The 16968-nt window shown below is 43.0% G+C and overlaps 1 protein-coding gene across 2 annotated transcripts in view; it reads left to right on the top strand.

Moving 5' to 3' along the window:
• ANTXR2 (ANTXR cell adhesion molecule 2) overlaps positions 1-16968 on the top strand; it is a 176799-nt gene that overhangs the window by 26222 nt on the left and 133609 nt on the right. For both annotated transcript variants that reach the window (XM_034770867.1, XM_034770866.1), the window contains exons 8-9: positions 13918-13978; positions 15803-15898. In XM_034770867.1, coding sequence (XP_034626758.1) covers positions 13918-13978; positions 15803-15898 — 157 coding nt within the window. The remainder of the gene's footprint in view (positions 1-13917; positions 13979-15802; positions 15899-16968) is intronic.

The raw sequence follows: 16968 nt of genomic DNA, 5'->3' as shown, positions 1-16968 counted from the left end.
CTGATCCTGTGAAGATTAACTTTACACATCGTGAGTAATCCCACCAAAGTCAATATGTAAAAACCCATAAATCTCTGTGGATTCAGGGCCAAAGTCTCCAGAGGTGAAAGGCTAGTATATTAACCCATTGCTGTATGTTGCACCTCTTCCCCCTTATATTTAATTCTCTGTTCTTTTCACCACCTTACAATGGTGAAAATATTATTTCAACTAAGCTGAAAAAAAGTCTGCCAGTGAGACATTCTGTGACTCACGTGAAAGCCACGTGGAGACCTGGGTTAGACATAGTCCCAGTTCAACCAGTCAGTGAGAATGAGGCTGAACCATTTTAGAACCTGGATTAAGCACATTTGTAAACTTGGTTCGAACATGGTTTGGCTCAACCCAGTCTGGCTTGTCAGACGCGGCGAGGGAAAACAGTGTAGCTGGAAATGAATTTCACCCACACTAATTTTGTATAGTTGGGATGAAGCTCAGAGGATTTGAATTTAACAGCCTTACTGTTGCCTGATGTTTCAGCGTGGGACGAGATGCTGAGAGAGACTTGCAGCCGTTAAACATTACATTTTTGGATTGCAGGGCAGGTTCTTGCAACACCGTGGCGGCTTTGTGCTGCACTGCTGGAAAAAGCAGGCAGATCATTGAATCAATGTAACCTGCCATAGGAGGGTCCCCTCAAGTAGTAGGGATGCTCCAGTCTTCTAGAATCAACACAATGCCTCCTAGGCCAACCTCCTCAAGGCTGCCAGTGTAGGGGGCATGGTTGGAGGGAAGGAGGTGCGCTAAGGCTGCTCTGACTGTCATTTCACTCTGTTGGGAGCTGATGTGCTTAAAGCAGCCAGTACTTGCAGCGGAATGCCAAGGTTCACTTTTGTGCCACCTTTGCCTTGTGCTGTTGGCAGCTTGGTTGTAGCCATGGATCAGGGCCCCTTCCCTGCCTATGTTTTATTCTCTCCTTTATAGATATTTTCTCTGTAATAAGGATGTGCGATGTACCCTGAAACATGTTATCATGGAGTCAATCAATAGACACATCATTGTATGGATGAATGCTTTGTACAATGTGGGCTAAGGACGGGAAGCTAGGAAGAGGGGTCCAGTTTAAATTCTAAATGTCTTGGCTTTTGTGCAAATGCCATACTATGGACATGACCGAAGCACTTCTCATAGTTTAGTTTGGTTTGTATTTTGTCATGGTTCATGGTGCTTCTTTCAGTATGGACCCACTCATACTGTGTTTTGCTCACTGTTTGTGTGCATAGCATTCCTACAGAACATCATAAACTCTGCTTTAGTGGGTTGAAATTTTCTTATATTGGTCACTCTTGGGAATAGTGTACATTGGTAAACTGGCATTTACCGTATTCCTTGTGCTTTTTTGTTTGGGCTCAGAATTGTGCAGGGTATGTTTTGCAGTGAACGTACACAGGGGCATGGTGGGCAGCACTCTAGGCTCCCAAAACTGCAAGTGCAGTGAACAGGAGTTAATAGTACTGTAAATATGTTTTTGCACAGAGATTGCTGGGCATGACTTTAGTGAAAGTTGTTATACTGCAATGTCAACATAACTTTCACAGTCATGTTTAGGTTATTTGTAACAAGTGGTCATTTTTTTTTCTTTCGAAAATTGATTGCGAATGTACAGCAGGAATATAATTGTACTTAAGATGCATTAGTTATGTTGTTGTACACACAGTTTCGCCTATCAAGCTGTTGGCTTCCTGTGAAAACAGTAATGGCCAGTCTCCCTGGGGAACTGCTTCCATTTTCCAATGAGCAATAATAGAAACAAATGGAGGTGTATATTAGAAATAAATCTGTAGTGAATAACACCCACTCACCAGGAATCTTGAAAAGCTTGCATTGTTCAAAATATTGATGTGCTGAGTGCGACTAAAATCTCTCCGAGCTCTTCCTCCAATAATCTGTGGTATACTAATCTCTTCATTTAGGGAAACACATCTCTTGTATGCTCGTCCCATTTATTGTTTTCATAACATTAAATAGACTTGAAAATTGATATGGTTGCTCTGAAAAGACTTCAGCTGTGCTTGATGACCTGCCCAGAATCCTGAACTCAGTGTGTAGTTTTATGGGAGGAACAGATGCCAGGAGCGTTATGATTTATGGTGCTAGCTGCTGCCAAAACTTTTGAACTGCAGACTGGGGCTAAGCAAAATCCAATGATGCCGTGAAATGAATTGACACTTAACGTATTTTGTTAATTGTCAATGTACAGTTATGTTGATCACAAGTACTGTTTTCTTAAGGGCCCCTGAACATGAAATGTGTTGAGACAGTGACAGGAAAAGATATTTTTAGCAGGGTTTGTGTAATACCATGCAGTACAATAACATTATGTAGCCCCTTGCATAAGAATTGTACCTGAAATACTTCACAGTTTTACTGCGAACTATATAATTGCTCTGGTACATGTACAACAGCAGCAGAGGGAGAGAACATGAAGAGGGACTAGCAAAAGGGAAAATAGTGTGTTTAGCTAGGATTTGAAAAGAGAGAAGCCTCAGTTCTCATATCACTTATACCAATATACATTGATGTCAGTGCAATTATTCGTGATTTACACTGGACTGAGCAGAAGCGATAGTAGCAGCTTGTTGCAGACAACAGGGGATCCAGAGGAGAAGGTGCTTGCACAAGCAGTGTCAAGGCAGTAAATGAAAAAAAGGAAAAAGCATAGGTGGGTTAAAAAGAGGTGGCTGGGAGGGGAGTTCCTAAAGACTAGAGGCAATGGTGATCTCTCTTTTACTTTGTGACGTGGGCTTCCTTTTCATAATTTGTCAGTTCAGCTTCTGTTTTTATGCAACTGCTAATGTGATGATTGGCGTAGGTGTTTTTCCTCCCCCCCAGCTGAAATATTTTTAACCAAACATGATACTGTTTTTAATTTACTCAGCTTTAGGCTTCTATGGGTTCAGTGTACAGGGTCAAGAACTGACCCTGTTTCTGTAAAATGCCTCTAATTGAATTAAATCCTATATGAATAAAGTAGAATTGCTAACCCCTATGCTGCTTTATAACGTGTACAGTGAAATAAACACGAGGCTGCAGAACAGGAAGCGTTAGAGCAGAAATTGTGTAGGGCTATACACTGCAAACATCCAGTCTAACTATTGTACTTATAAACAGCTTATTCAGAAACTAGTTCAATAGAAAGGACTTGCCCCCAAATTCAGGGGCTGACATAGCCGTTGGGCTTTTTTTCCCCAGAGGCTTTAAGTAAGGTTTAGTTGTGAACTTGCACTGAGCTTCAGATATCCCTGAAGGAGCTGAACCACTCCTGCACATCCACCCTCCTATGTCTTGGCTGCAGCTGAAATTACTTGAGAACAAGATGTGCTAAACTACAGACTGTGGAACTTTCAACTTATCAACTTTCCAGAACAGAAAGAGTTGTTTAAAAAGAGAGCGAAAAAACTAAGCAGTTGGTCACAGTCCAAAAGAGCCTGATTACCAAACGCCTATGTATTAACGAGTTAGTAAACCCAGAACAGACAAGCTTGTAATAATATTAGATGGATTAGGTAGTGGCCATACAAAGGACAGTGTTTCTTAAAAGTGATGTGACAAAGTTCCTCCTCTATCTTGGTGGGTCCTGCGCTTATTGGCAGATTTTCTTGCCTCAGAGATTCACCATGTGTTGGGGAACAGCCCAGAGACCTTCCCCTCTGGAAGAACCCACAGTCCAGGTCAATTGGGAGGTTTGGAGGGAACCCAGGCCCGCCCTCTATTCCTGGGTTCCAGCCCAGGGCCCTGTGGCCTGCAGCTGTCTATAGTGCCTCCTATAACAGCTGCATGACAGCTACAACTCCCTGGGCTACTTCCCCAGGGCCTCCTCCAAGCACTTTCCTTATTTTCACCACAGGACCTTCCTCCTGGTGTCTGATAATGCTTGTGCTCCTCAGTCCTCCAGCAGCACACCCTCCCAGCTCCTTGCGCCTCTTGCTCCCAGCTCCTCACACTCACACCACAAAGTGAAGTGAGCGCCTTTTTAAAACCCAGGTGCCCTGATTAGCCTGCCTTAATTGATTCTAGCAGCTTCTTAATTGGCTCCAGGTGTCCTAATTAGCCTGCCTGCCTTAACTGGTTCTAGCAGGTTCCTGATTACTCTAGTGCAGCCCCTGCTCTGGTCACTCAGGGAACAGAAAACTGCTCATCCAGTGACCAGTATATTTGCCCTCTACCAGACTCCTGTACCCCCACTGGTCTGGGTCTGTCACAGTGAGCACATCCCAAGTCCTGCACTTCTATGACAGAATTGGGTGTGCACCTTAGTCTTGGCATATGACTTTAAAACCCTGATCCAGCAAGGCACCCGAGCATGTGCTTGACTTTAAACCAGTGTTTAAAGTGGATTTGTTTACACTCTTAAGTATGTGGTTAAGTGTTTTATTAGATCAGGGCCTAAACTCCCAACCTCCTGGCTGAGAGGCAAAATTGGACTGAACCATAATAGCACAACTGAGGCCTGGTCTACAATCCACATCCCTGAATGACGCAGCTAAACCAACCTAACCCATGGTGCAGACAGCACAAGGCCGATGGGAGAATTCCCATCATTCAGTCCTGATGTAATGTTATTAAGTCAGTGGAGTTACAGCAAAGATGAATATGTGCTCATGTGCCCATTATCTTGCATATCTTTACTCTGATAAACTGTATGGACTAAGAAGTGCTTAGCCCCTTATTACCAATAAACACTTCTGACTGTGAAAACTATTTGTAGATTATCCATTCACTTAATGGCCATATGTGACTTCATGAAAGTTCCAGTTTTGTTGCCTTGAACTGTCTCTTGAGATCTCTGCGGCATGTCTCTCTTGACACTGAACATGTGATGTGTTGATTCTGTTTGCTTTTAAGATAGCAGTTATAACACGCTATTCTTTAAAATGCATCCTCTGGCTGCTGGAAAGGACAAGGAATTTGCTGTTCACCTGCTGAGCCTACTAAATTGTGTGTGTGTTTGGGAGAAGGGCGAGAATGTTCTTACTACGGTACTCCCAGCTTCCTGGCTTCTGCCAGATGTGTCTCTGGGCAGGGTTCTTTGATACACAACCTCTCTTCCATGTTTTGGGTCCTTTTCTCCCATGAATAGTTCCTGTTGCTGGTTGTGCTGAGGCTCATTCAGCAGCAGAGGGACACTGATGTGAGTCTTTGTTCTGACTTACAACTCTGAATAGCAGTGTGAAACTGACCACATTCTGTTAATCTCACTCTGCTTCTCTTTTTGCGAGGTCGGAGCACTGTTATAGTTTGCAGATTCAGGAAGACGTCTCTGCATTGGCTGACATTGGAAGGTTATCTTCCGGCAATCGAGGTTAGAAAAGGAATTGTTTTCAACAATGAAGATACAATTCTGCAGAAGTAGATGGTGTAGGCTGCCCACTTGTCATGGCACATTTATTACTCGCTGCTAGAGCATTGGCGAGTGAATTTTTAAAGCCCTGATAATTTTCATGGAGGACCCAATTCTCATTATAACTAAGGGCATGATTTCTAAAGTGCGCTAACATGTTGCATGTTAATTGGGCCATGCAGACCCTGCTGGTGTGCACTAAAGGTTCCTTACTGCTGTTGCAAACAGCACTATGTTAAAGCACACCAGCAGGGTCTACACAGACCAGTTAATGCTCAATATGTTAGTGTGCTTTCGAAATCACACCCTTTTAGAGCATATCACACCCCCCAGCTTGTAGATAATGCCCAAGGCCGCTTAAAGTGGGTGTAAACTACATTTACCCTCAGTTTAAAACCCCTTCACATTTACAGAATGGTGCAACTCGTCTAAATGAGGATCAGGCCCTTTAAGTACAATTGTTTTGTTGCCCTGCACAATCAGATAGCTGATCAGACCTGGCGATGTATTTCCTGTCCTCAACTAGTGAATGCATGTGATGTCACCATGAGTGGTGGTGTTTATATTGAGGCAGCATCCAAAGACTCCAGTCAGTATCAAGGCCCTAGTGTGCGATAATCTGTATGGACATGCATAGGGTGGGGGGAGGTATAGCTCAGTGGTTTGAGCATTGGCCTGTTAATTCCCAGGGTTGTGAGTTCAATTCTTGAGGGGGCCATTTAGGGATCTGGGGCAACAACAACAGTCAGGGACAATACTTGGTGCTGCTAGTGAAGGCAGGGGACTGGACTCAATGACCTTTCAAGATCCCTTCCAGTTCTATGAGATACATAATAATATACAGGTGACATGATCTCTGCACTCAAGAACTTACCATTTAAAAAGAGATGGGGGCCAGAATGGTGATGGGCACAGGTCTTGTTAGCTCCATTTCTTTTTATTTTCTTAAAATTGTACATAATGCAACATTTTCTTTTCCGTTATGTGCAGGAAAAATGAAGAAGTTAGTTTGCTGAGGCATGGAAATTCCCTAATTTTCTGAAATTTTATCTTATGTATAAAGTTTGTGGCATAAGCTCCCAGGTCTGATATTTATAGCCCCTACCATCCTCTCCACTTCAATGGGAGCCTGTGGCCCTGTATTCAGGCTGGGGTACATGAGCTGCGTGTATGTCTATGGAGTACCCTGGAGGTACTCCTCCAGATCCTAGAAGATTTCCATGAGTGGGGACAGGGCTGGAGGGAATGAGGCTAAAGGGAATAGTCAGTCTCTACTTGCTTCTACACTCTGGGCTATGGGAAAATATATGTTTGTGGGGCAGCTGGCAATCAGGGAATTCCCTGGAAGCAAGGCCTTTATGTTCTGGGGAAAATAGGGCTCTGTATTTGGCATGAAACTCTGGAAATAGAAAAGATGACATCAGCTCCTTGAATCTCTCTCCTGCATGCAACTATATCAAGGAAGTTTACAGTTGTTTGAAATACTTGTATGTCAGCAGAGTACTTATTCAAACACAGTCCTATTCAAGGATGGCCTTTATATAGTAATTATTTCAGCTTTACTTGTGTGCAGTGAGTTTGTAAATAATGAATTTGCAGCACAAAATCATTCGGCTTCATCGTCCGGAGCCAGGAAAGAATGGAATTCAAAGTTACCGATCGTCTTTTGACAGTAGCATCGCAGTGTTGCTGACCTATTGCACTTTATATTGTGCCCGAGTTTTCCACAACAAGTCTGTTTAAGAATAGATTTTTCAAAAAGGGGAATGGAACTATTGATCGGTTCATTTGCACGTTACACTTTTTCAGGTAAATTGGAGCAGTGGGCAAAAATGCAAAAACACAGTTCAAGTAATTCGCTATGGGGCAAATCCTGTCCATCCTCCTTGGTCCGAGAGAATCCCAGATGGAGCAAAACCATTGTGGTTCAGCTGTGGGAGGAATTTTTAATAAGCACTCTGTGTTGGCCAAACTCCGCTCCCTGTGAAGTCTATGGTAAAACTCCCATTGACTTGAATAGGAGTAAAGTAGGCCAATGCTGAGTGCTTTGGAAAATCCTACCCTATGGGAGGTGGGAGGAAGATTATTTGGGTGGACTGCCCAAGGCCTGTCTTGGGGTTCCCTGTGTGGGGAGGTGCAGGAGTGTTTAGTTGTGGGAGAAGAGAGGGCCAGTAAAGGTGTGGGAGCTCTGTCAGTGGGTCTACTGCTGGCAGATCCTCTGTCCATTGATATTCCATATGGCTGGGGGCTACTACAGGCTCTGGCCTTCAGTGAGTGCCCTGCAGGGAGCTCCGCAGCCTGGCGTGTGTGGGAGGATGTATTTCTCAAGGGGCTGAGGCAAAGCCCATTGAAACCATTGGGAGTAATTGGGATTAGGTCCCCAGTGCATACCTAACAATGGATGGGGCACCAAGGAGGCAAATGATCAAACTTAGGCCTGGTCTACACTGAAGGGGAGGGAAGGGGATCGACTGAAGATATGCAACTGCAGCTACGAGAATAGCATAGCTGAAGTCGACGTATCTTAGGTCGACTTACCTCGTGTCCTCATGGCGCGGGGTCGATGGCCCCCCCCCCCATCGACTCTGCTTCCGCCTCTTGCCACGGTGGCGTATAGGAGTCGACGGCAGAGCAATCGGGGATCGATTTATTGTGTCTACACTAGATGCGATAAACCGATCCCCGATAGATTGATCACTACCCGCCGATCCGGCGGGTAGTGTAGATGTACCCATAGTTTGGATCAAAGAGCTTGACAGTATTTAGATTTTTTTTAAAAAAAAGAAAGGTATGAGCATTTTAGTGAAATATAGGTGCGCTTTGTTGACTTCTATGAAATAACATTGCAGAAGGAAGAAGAAGAGAGTTAACCAGAAAAAAAGAGTGGGGGCCAGAGAGAGAAGGGGAAAAGAAAGGATAAGATATTCCCGTACATCCTTTTAAGGTACAAAAATATCTCTCCCCCGAGTGTGACAGAATTAGTGTAGCTTGCCTATCTTTGAAGACATTTTCTTTTTTCCCATTATGATGGCTAGGTCCAGTTGTCTTATTCTTAGTTGAGCAGCCCAATGAAGTCAATGGCACTGCTCATGTTCATGGGTATGACTAACGGGATTTGCCCCATTACCTGGATGATACTTCTGACTTCCACTCTGTGGAAGATGGAGATCTGGCCCTGTGTGTAAGTATTGCTGTGAAGGAATGTCCAGATTTCTGGTCAAATGGGAGAATTGAAGCAGGAAGGGAAAACTTATTTTTGAGGAAAGACTATAGGGTGATGTATCTGTTTCCAGTGAGGTCCCATATGTTTCTAATATCAGATGATTACAGGATGGGTTTTTTTTTTTTTTTTAAATTTTGCTCCTGTGAAGTGATTGTTGCTCCACAGAAGGAATTTCAGGGATGATAAGATTTCTGTAATGCTGTTACTTCTTTTAGTACAGGCCATTAGGGACTGAAGATTTTTGAAGGTGAGGAGCAGCCTAGTTTGAATGTCATAGAGACAGCAAGGTTAAGGACCTTTACATTGCAAGTCAAAGCAAGCCATGCAGGTTTTATCCTTTAGGAAACCACTTGGCCTTCATATCGAGAGTTAAGAAATACAGTTGAGGAATCATGCACACTCAGACCCTGGTCTTTGCCAAGAACTTTTGAAGCTCTTGTGGAAGAATTGGGGCTTTCTCAAGTCAAGTGAAAGAAAAGAATAGTTTAAGTTATGGAAATTTTGTGTCAAGGCAACTGTTTATTTTTAATGACAGTATTTAAAAAAAAAAAAAAATCTTTTCACACTTGGAATCAGATTGTCCCAGCAGGACATCTACTGTTGGAATTGTGAAATAACTGGTGCCAAGGGGATGAATATAGCCTGAACTCCTCATTTATACTCATTTTTTGTGCCTCAGAGCTGATAAATCTCTCTAAGCCGTATCTTATCCATATCCGCTTTTGTGCTTTTCGGTTTTAAGAAAAAAGGGAAATTGGCACATGCAAATATGTTGTAATTGTTCCTGCTCAGTACTGGATCTGGAGATGCAGCAATAGAAACCACCAGCAAACAGGGTGGAGTAATAAAAACAAAACCTAAAGGGAGGAAAAGGAGATGTGAGAGAGGGAATTATTCTACCTTAAAGATGCCACACACACAAACAGAATCTTGACAAATTGCTGTAGGCTGGGATTTTCAAAAGTGCAATGTGTTTACCTGGTCTGTTCATTCCCTCTGGGGCACCTGGCATTGGCCATTGTCGGAAGACAGGATACTGGGCTTGATGGACGTTTGGTCTGACCCAGTAGGGCTGTTCTTATGTGTTGGCCTAACTCTTCTCCCACTGAAGTTTCTGGTAACAATCCCATTGACTCTTATGAGAGCAGAGGTAGGCCAATACTGAGCACTTTCGAAGATCCCACCTTTAGTAGCCAAGGCCCCAATCCTGCAAACAGTTACACATGTGTTTAACTTTAAGCGGCTGAATAGTCCAATTAACTTAAATTGGCCTACTCATGAGAGTAAGTTTCCTTATTAGAAAAAACAGTGCTTTTATTGTGAATTTTTAACTGAAGGAATACCATGCTGTATTTAATTTCCTCACATTTTTTTAAAAGAAAAAGGGGAAAATGCCCATACTTAATAATATTCCCATTTAAATGGTCTCCGCCCACACCTGGGTGAGGTGAGCAGAGTTAGTAGGAGGCAGAATGGAGTTGGAAGCGTTCACACACTTGCTGCTGCTATTGTGGGACCAAATATGTTTTTAATTTGATGGCTCTGTATTGGAACAAGAAAAAGAGACCCAGATTCTTCCCTGTGCAATAGTCAATTTACACTGCATCACCATTGCAAAGCCTGAAAGCCAGGGCAGCCAGCATAGAGGGATCACCGGTGGTGAGACTCTTCTGATGGTGTAGAGCCAGTGTTGCAGTTCCTGCGTCATTCTGTCTGGCTGCAGCCAGTTTAGTGGGTGTGGCTGGGGCTTTGGTGTGCTCTGACAATCCTTGGCTGTTGTAACAGGTCTCTTAGGACCCCTGGCAGCTGGCGTAAGCTAGATCAGTTTTTTGGCTGCTGTAATGAATATTAATCATTGAACAAAACTGGAGGTCTTCCTTGCCAAATTTACTGCTACACAACTGTGAAACCCAATTAAAATGTATATTGGATTTAAGAGGATGAGATTAACTGGCTACACACTGAGAAAATTGCTACATAGTATGGCTGAGTGAAGATGGCACCAGACTGGGATTCAGAAAGGCTGGGTTCAATTCCTAGTCAGGTAGAACTTGGGCAGGTTATTTAATCTACCCTGTGCCTCCATTGCTTCTCTGGTACGTGGGGATGATACCTCCCTACCTCACAGGGCTGTTGTGAGGATAATAAAATTGATTATTGGTTGTGAGGTGCTTAGATACTGTAGTAACGAGGGCCAAGTGTGTAGATTGATTTATTCCTTGCAACATATGAACGTGTTGGGGGCTCAGTATGTCGCTCCCCTTCCATGACTGTAATCCTGCATAGCCTGGCGGAACCAGCTTGTACTTCTGACTGACTTACTCTTGCTGTTTCCACTTAATCTACCATTGAGTGGTCAAAAAAAAATTGGGTGTTGAGAAGACTGTCTCTGAATGATGTCCACCTGACTCACGCAATGTAGTTGTGTTGGATATTAGCGAGACAAGGTGGGTGAGGTAATGTCTTTTATTGGCCCAACTTCTGTTGGTGAGAGAGACAAGCCTTCATGCTTACATAGAGCTCTTGTTCAGGTCAAGAAGAGCTCTGTATAAGCTTGTCTCTCTCACCAACAGAAGGTGGTCCAATAAAAGATATTACCAAATCCACGTGACTTGGCAGGCTTGTATGCTGTCACAAAACCTCCCCTTTAAAGTTGGACCCATGTCAGAGCTAGATTTATGATTCTGTTAACCATAGGGTCAAAGACTCAATACCTAAGATGCTTTTGTGATCTTTTGGCTGCCTATGGATAGATGGGCACGGTGCCTGCTCATGAGTTGGCTGGGGCTTTGTCTCATGGAATAAGAACTAGGGGCTGGTCTACACTGAAAAGTTACATTGGCATAGATACCTTTCTCTGGGGTGTGAGACCTAGCCCTCTGTAGAGACAGCACTAGGCAGATGGAAGAATTCACATCTCAGGGAGGTGCACTACCTTCAGCAAAGGTATTATTATTTTATTTTATTATAGTAAGTGTCTACTCCTGTTATAGTAAGTGTCTACAGTGCTGTAGCATTTTAAGTGTAGATAGACGTAGACTAGGCAACAGTGGGTTTATATGGCTGGACTGTAAAGAACTTCCAGGACCATCTCCTGCAAAAGAAATATCTGTGGCTGCGATAGATACTGGAATAGAGTCTCATGCTCCTTGACACGGGAGCACAGCGGTTGATACCACTGGGAAGTGAACTTTTCAAGCTCTCGCCATGTGGTCAAGAATGGTTGGTTGTGATGCTGCCAAAAGAGAGAGAGAAAATAGTTTGTCATTCCTGAGATAAAACCCTGTGTGTGGCAAATAGCCAGGAAGGTGGGTTAGGTGTGTCCTTTTCACAAACAGGCAAAAGGAACTGTTGATCTGTCATGATACACAGCCTTTGAATGATGATATTTGGAGCTCAGGCAGACATAAGGAGTAAAAATGTTGAAATTTGTCTCAATGTGGCTGTTATCCACTGATAACTTTTTCTCCAGTAGGGATGAATGTTCTCTTTGAACATGCTCACTTGGGTGATTTTTTGTCATCCTTTCAGGGCATGTTGGAAAACCTGTGTTTCCATATCTGTCAACCTTTAAGCCTGCCTGTTTGTGACAAAAGCAATCAAAATGTGTGACAATGACCAGCATGCATAATACCTGTGTTTTGTTTGCATGTCATGCCAGAATTGCCAGAACATCCTGGTTTTTATAAAACCTGTTTTAAGGATGCTTTTTTCATGGTATGAATTAAATAAACATTTAAAAAAAAGAAGACTGGAAAATCATTCCATCATGTACAACTAGAAGGACCTCTGTTCATGGGTCAGCAGTAGTGTTTGAACCTGTATACGTCACACGCTAGCACTGATCTCTACCACCTGAATTAAAGGAGAACAATTGCCCTGTTGTGGACCAGCTACAAACATGTTGACCGCATCTTACACAAGTATTTGCTAGACATTAGTGGAATGCTGGAGATTGGGAATCTTGGGTTCTGAGCTTGACTCTGGTAGGAGGAGTATGGTTTAATGGTTAACATGGTAGTTGCAAACAGCCTTGTAACAGGATAGCCAGACCCCCTATAGATATGTTATGTGGCTCACTTGGGTAAGACTGGGGCCTGCCATAGTAGAGACCTGGGTTCTAGTCCTTGCTCTGCTTTAATGATCTTGTTTAGCCTGGTCAGTCAACTTATTTGTAAAATGGGGAATGATCCTTATCCTAGAAGCGAGTCGCACACAAAGCATTAGTTAATAAAAAGGACTCTGAGATGCACAGAAATATGAACAGCAGTCAGTAGAGGTGAGATCAGAAACTTTGGTCTTCTGGCTGCCAGCTGAGTGCACCTTCCCCTAGGTTCAGAGCATTCTGTAGGGGAATCATTCTCTCCCTCATCTCTGGCTGAGCATTGGTTGATGTGCTGGTGTAGCAGAAAAGGCTGCCTGGTTTAGCTGAAATGCAAAATGTCCCATACAATCCAATACACTTGAGAGCTCTGGGCATTCCTGTTCTGCTCTACATGGGGACTAATGCCAAAACCTGGTATATGTGCTTTGACACTGCCCCAAAGCCCATTGAAAGACTCCCATTGACTTCACTGGGGTTTGGATCATGCACTTTTGGATTGTACATTAGGATGAGGATCCATGGGAAATAAATTTAGGAAGCTACACAGAAATTCCAAGGCCAAAACCAGACATTAATATTTGTTCTGAATAGAGTCCAAAGTTAACATATTAGTCCCTGTGGCACAACGCTTAGGAAATAGTACAGAATAAACAGGTGTGTAAGAATTTGCAAGATCAGGTCCTTATTTTTATTGCAGAAACATCCATTGTGTTCTCACAGCGCACATACACGTGAAATCTGTATATTTTTTTAAATATATGCATGTGACCGGGGACCCACTGCTCCCATCCTCAAAGGTGGGGGAAGAAAAGGCGTCTCTTCCCAGTGAACTCCCTTTTGCCTGGGCCTATCAGACTTTTTCTCTCTTCCACTTCTTCCCCCACTGCACTTTCTTCCTTTGATCCAGTCTCCTTGTTAATGGGCCAGTTAGCTCATTAGCTACCCAGTCAGGATCTGATACGGTAATCAGGAACTCCTCTCCTTAATCAGGCCCTCCCTGTGGCCTAATTGGTTTAAACAGTGACCAGAGTGCTGGTTGAGTTGCTGATTCCCAGCACTCTGTCCCCTTGCATTTGTGAAAAAACATGTGCATTGTTCATTCTTGTCTCACTGTTTGGTGTGATCTCAGTTTCTGATGTTGTATTTAGAAATCTTATTCATATTTTGATATTATCTCCTCTCCCCAATTTCTCCTCTCCCCCCCAACAGATACTGAAGCAGTCATGCACAGAGATTTTATATTTGGAACCATCAAGTGTCTGCGTGGGAGGTAAGTTATTAGAAATGGAAAATAATATACAAATAATCATGATAGTGCTGTTTTCTGCATTGTGTAAAATGTGTAGTTAAAACTCCACTAGACAGAAAAGGAATTAAGGAAAGATTGGATTCTTCCTTCTCCCTCCCCGTTAGGAGGGTTGTTCTCTAACTCCTCCTCTTGTAGCCTACGATAAATGCAGTGGAAGAATTTTGAGGGATGGACAGACAGCTCCCACTCTCAATCCTGTGTCTGGCAACTCCATGTTGTCCAGTGAATGACAAACTGAGCAATGTTGTTGTTACCATTATTAGTAGTTATTTGTATTGAGATAGCATCTAGGAGTCCAGTCATGGGCTAGACTCTGTACACAGCACTGTACAAACACACTATAGTCATAGTCCAAAAACTCATGTGGCAATACATTGCACATTCTCTAAACCGCCATGCTGGTCTCAAAGCCATGCATTTTACTACCCAATTTTCCACTTTAAAGGTATATGCAATTTTCCATATTCAATTAAATGGATCAAGTTACATTTCAAGTCACAGAAATATGTTACGGTAAACACATACTGTAACTTTCTACTGAGAGAGTTATTTTTTCAGAAGTTAAAAATAGTCACAAAACTATTTGTTTATCTGATATTCACTATGTATGGTGAATGAAGTTGAATTAGAGATGGGCTTATAAGTTCTGTGAAACCTTGCAATTAGTCAAACGAAATCAGAATTACAGTAAATAAGTTTCCTTTACTAAGGGACTAGCAGAATCTGTCATGGAAGCTATACTGTTGCTCTTGCACTCACGGTAATGATATATTCACATGTAACTTCATGTACAGCTGCTATGATCATTTTGATTTTTAAAGTCCTGATAAGTGTAATCACATACATTCATAATAATTTTTATCATGCCATGGACATGGACTTTCAACTTTTGTCCATATGATTCTGAAAACAGCGATTTGCTGATATAGAGTCATAGACTTTAGGTCAGAAGGGACCATTATGATGTATTACTAGAAGAAGTATATGTTAAAATGCTAGAGAATAATTACACAAAATTGCAGACCAGACTTGAAAGGCAGTGCAAGTGTTAATTTCCCCTGAGTTTGACCTGTTCCGAATTTTTTTCTTCGCCTCTTTCTGATTTCACAATCCACACATGCTTTGCATTCATGAAAAATAAGGTTATTGCAAAATCTTTTTATTCTGTTGTTTTGTTTAAAAAAAAAAAAAGAAAAAAAAGATTACAAAAGTTCCTGGATTATTTGATTCAGAGCAATGGTTTAAACAAATAAAGATTCTTTAATCACACAAAGAAAACTTCAGGATCACCATCCAGTTTTCGGAAGAAATTCAAGCCAGCCAATATCTGATGCTCTCAAAGGGCCTGATGCAAAGTGCACTGAAGTCAACAGGAGTCTTTCCGCTGACTCCAAAGAGTTTTGTATCAGGCCCATATACCATATATTGTAGTAGCTTAATAAGACCTTGTAGGCTTGCAAAGATCTCGTTTGTGGGGCTGAGACCCATGAAGTTGACCTTTCCATTGCAGAGCAGAAGGATATGGCCTAGCCTTAGTTGCTAGGTGGGAGTATGCATTTCAAAATCCTATAAAAAGCATCGAAACAAAACTACTCTGTCACTGCAGATGACTCTCTCTAGGTGAAATGTGAGGCACATTGGGGCAGTGTGGCAAGGTGGCATGAGTAGGTTTGCAGTGTTATTGCCTGTGCTGTCCCTGTTTTGTAGCTAGATGACTTGAGACTTGACTGGTATAAACCTGGCTCCTGCCACACCCACTAAAAGCTGATCATTTTGTGTTTTCAGAGGAGTTTCATGTTGTCCTCAGAGGAAGTGGCTTCACACTGGGCAGAAGACAAGATGGTGTTACTTGCACCTACCATATAAATGGCACAACCATTAGTAAGTATCAAAGTCTAAGGTAAACTGCAGTGAATCCAGGATAAATCACCACAAGTGTCTGCCATATACGTTTATATTTACTGTTGTCAATGTGTTCTGTCACTTCTCTATTTTATGCAAATCGAAAGGGAGGAGGGATGAAGTGAAATAGTAAAGGAGGGAACTGGGATGGCTCAGAGGACTGGTAATGGGATATAAGTGTTTTTGCCTCTTATCAGTGATTTGAATCCCGTCCAGGTTGGTATTAACCGCAGGCTGTCGTTAATGTCTGGCCGTCCAGCAGCCCAGAGGAAATACGTTGGTGGTGTCAGTCTAGCTCCTAATAGGCAGGTGTCCACATAGGAAAAACATCACCACAACTTGCACTAATTGGCAATCCTCTCAGCAGAGAGGCCAAGGAATGGGCCCACATTCTCAGCCCAAGAGATGGTTGTTCCAGGTCACCTTTGAGTTACATTGGTGGCTTGTGGTGTCATTGTCAAAGTGTCACCTGTTTGAGGTACACAGAAGCAAATACAGTTCCCTATAAAAACACTGGACATCCCTGCCTGGCAGTGGAACTGCTGTGGTTCTGCTCAAGGAGATGGCGAAGCTGCATGGATCATGCAGGAAATGCGTGCCCCTTTTGGCGTGGGGTCCAGCATAAAAGTATTAGCTTTATTAGTATAAGCACTAGTATAAAAGTACTTATTCCAGTTCAGGAAGCGGACTAAGGACTGGTCTTCACTGGGGGGGATTGATCTAAAATACGCAACTTCAGCTACGTGAGTAGCGTAGCTGAAGTCGACGTATCTTAGATCGATTTACCTCGGGTCCTCACGGCGTGGGATCGACGGCCGTGGCTCCCCCGTCAACTCCGCTACTGCCTCTCGCTCTGGTGGAGTTCCGGAGTCGACGGGAGCGCGTTCGGGGATCGATTTATCGCGGCTAGATGAGACGCGATAAATCGATCCCCGATAGATCAATCGCTACCTGCCAATTTGGCGGGTAGTGAAGACGTACCCTAAACTATACCAGAGTAAGGCACCTTTACGCTGATTGTAACAGCGTTCACACTAGGGCTTTTACTG

Source organism: Trachemys scripta, chromosome 5, assembly GCF_013100865.1.
Source record: "Trachemys scripta elegans isolate TJP31775 chromosome 5, CAS_Tse_1.0, whole genome shotgun sequence".
NCBI classification, from domain to species: domain Eukaryota; kingdom Metazoa; phylum Chordata; order Testudines; family Emydidae; genus Trachemys; species Trachemys scripta.
This window is presented reverse-complemented; position numbering and strand designations above follow the sequence as displayed.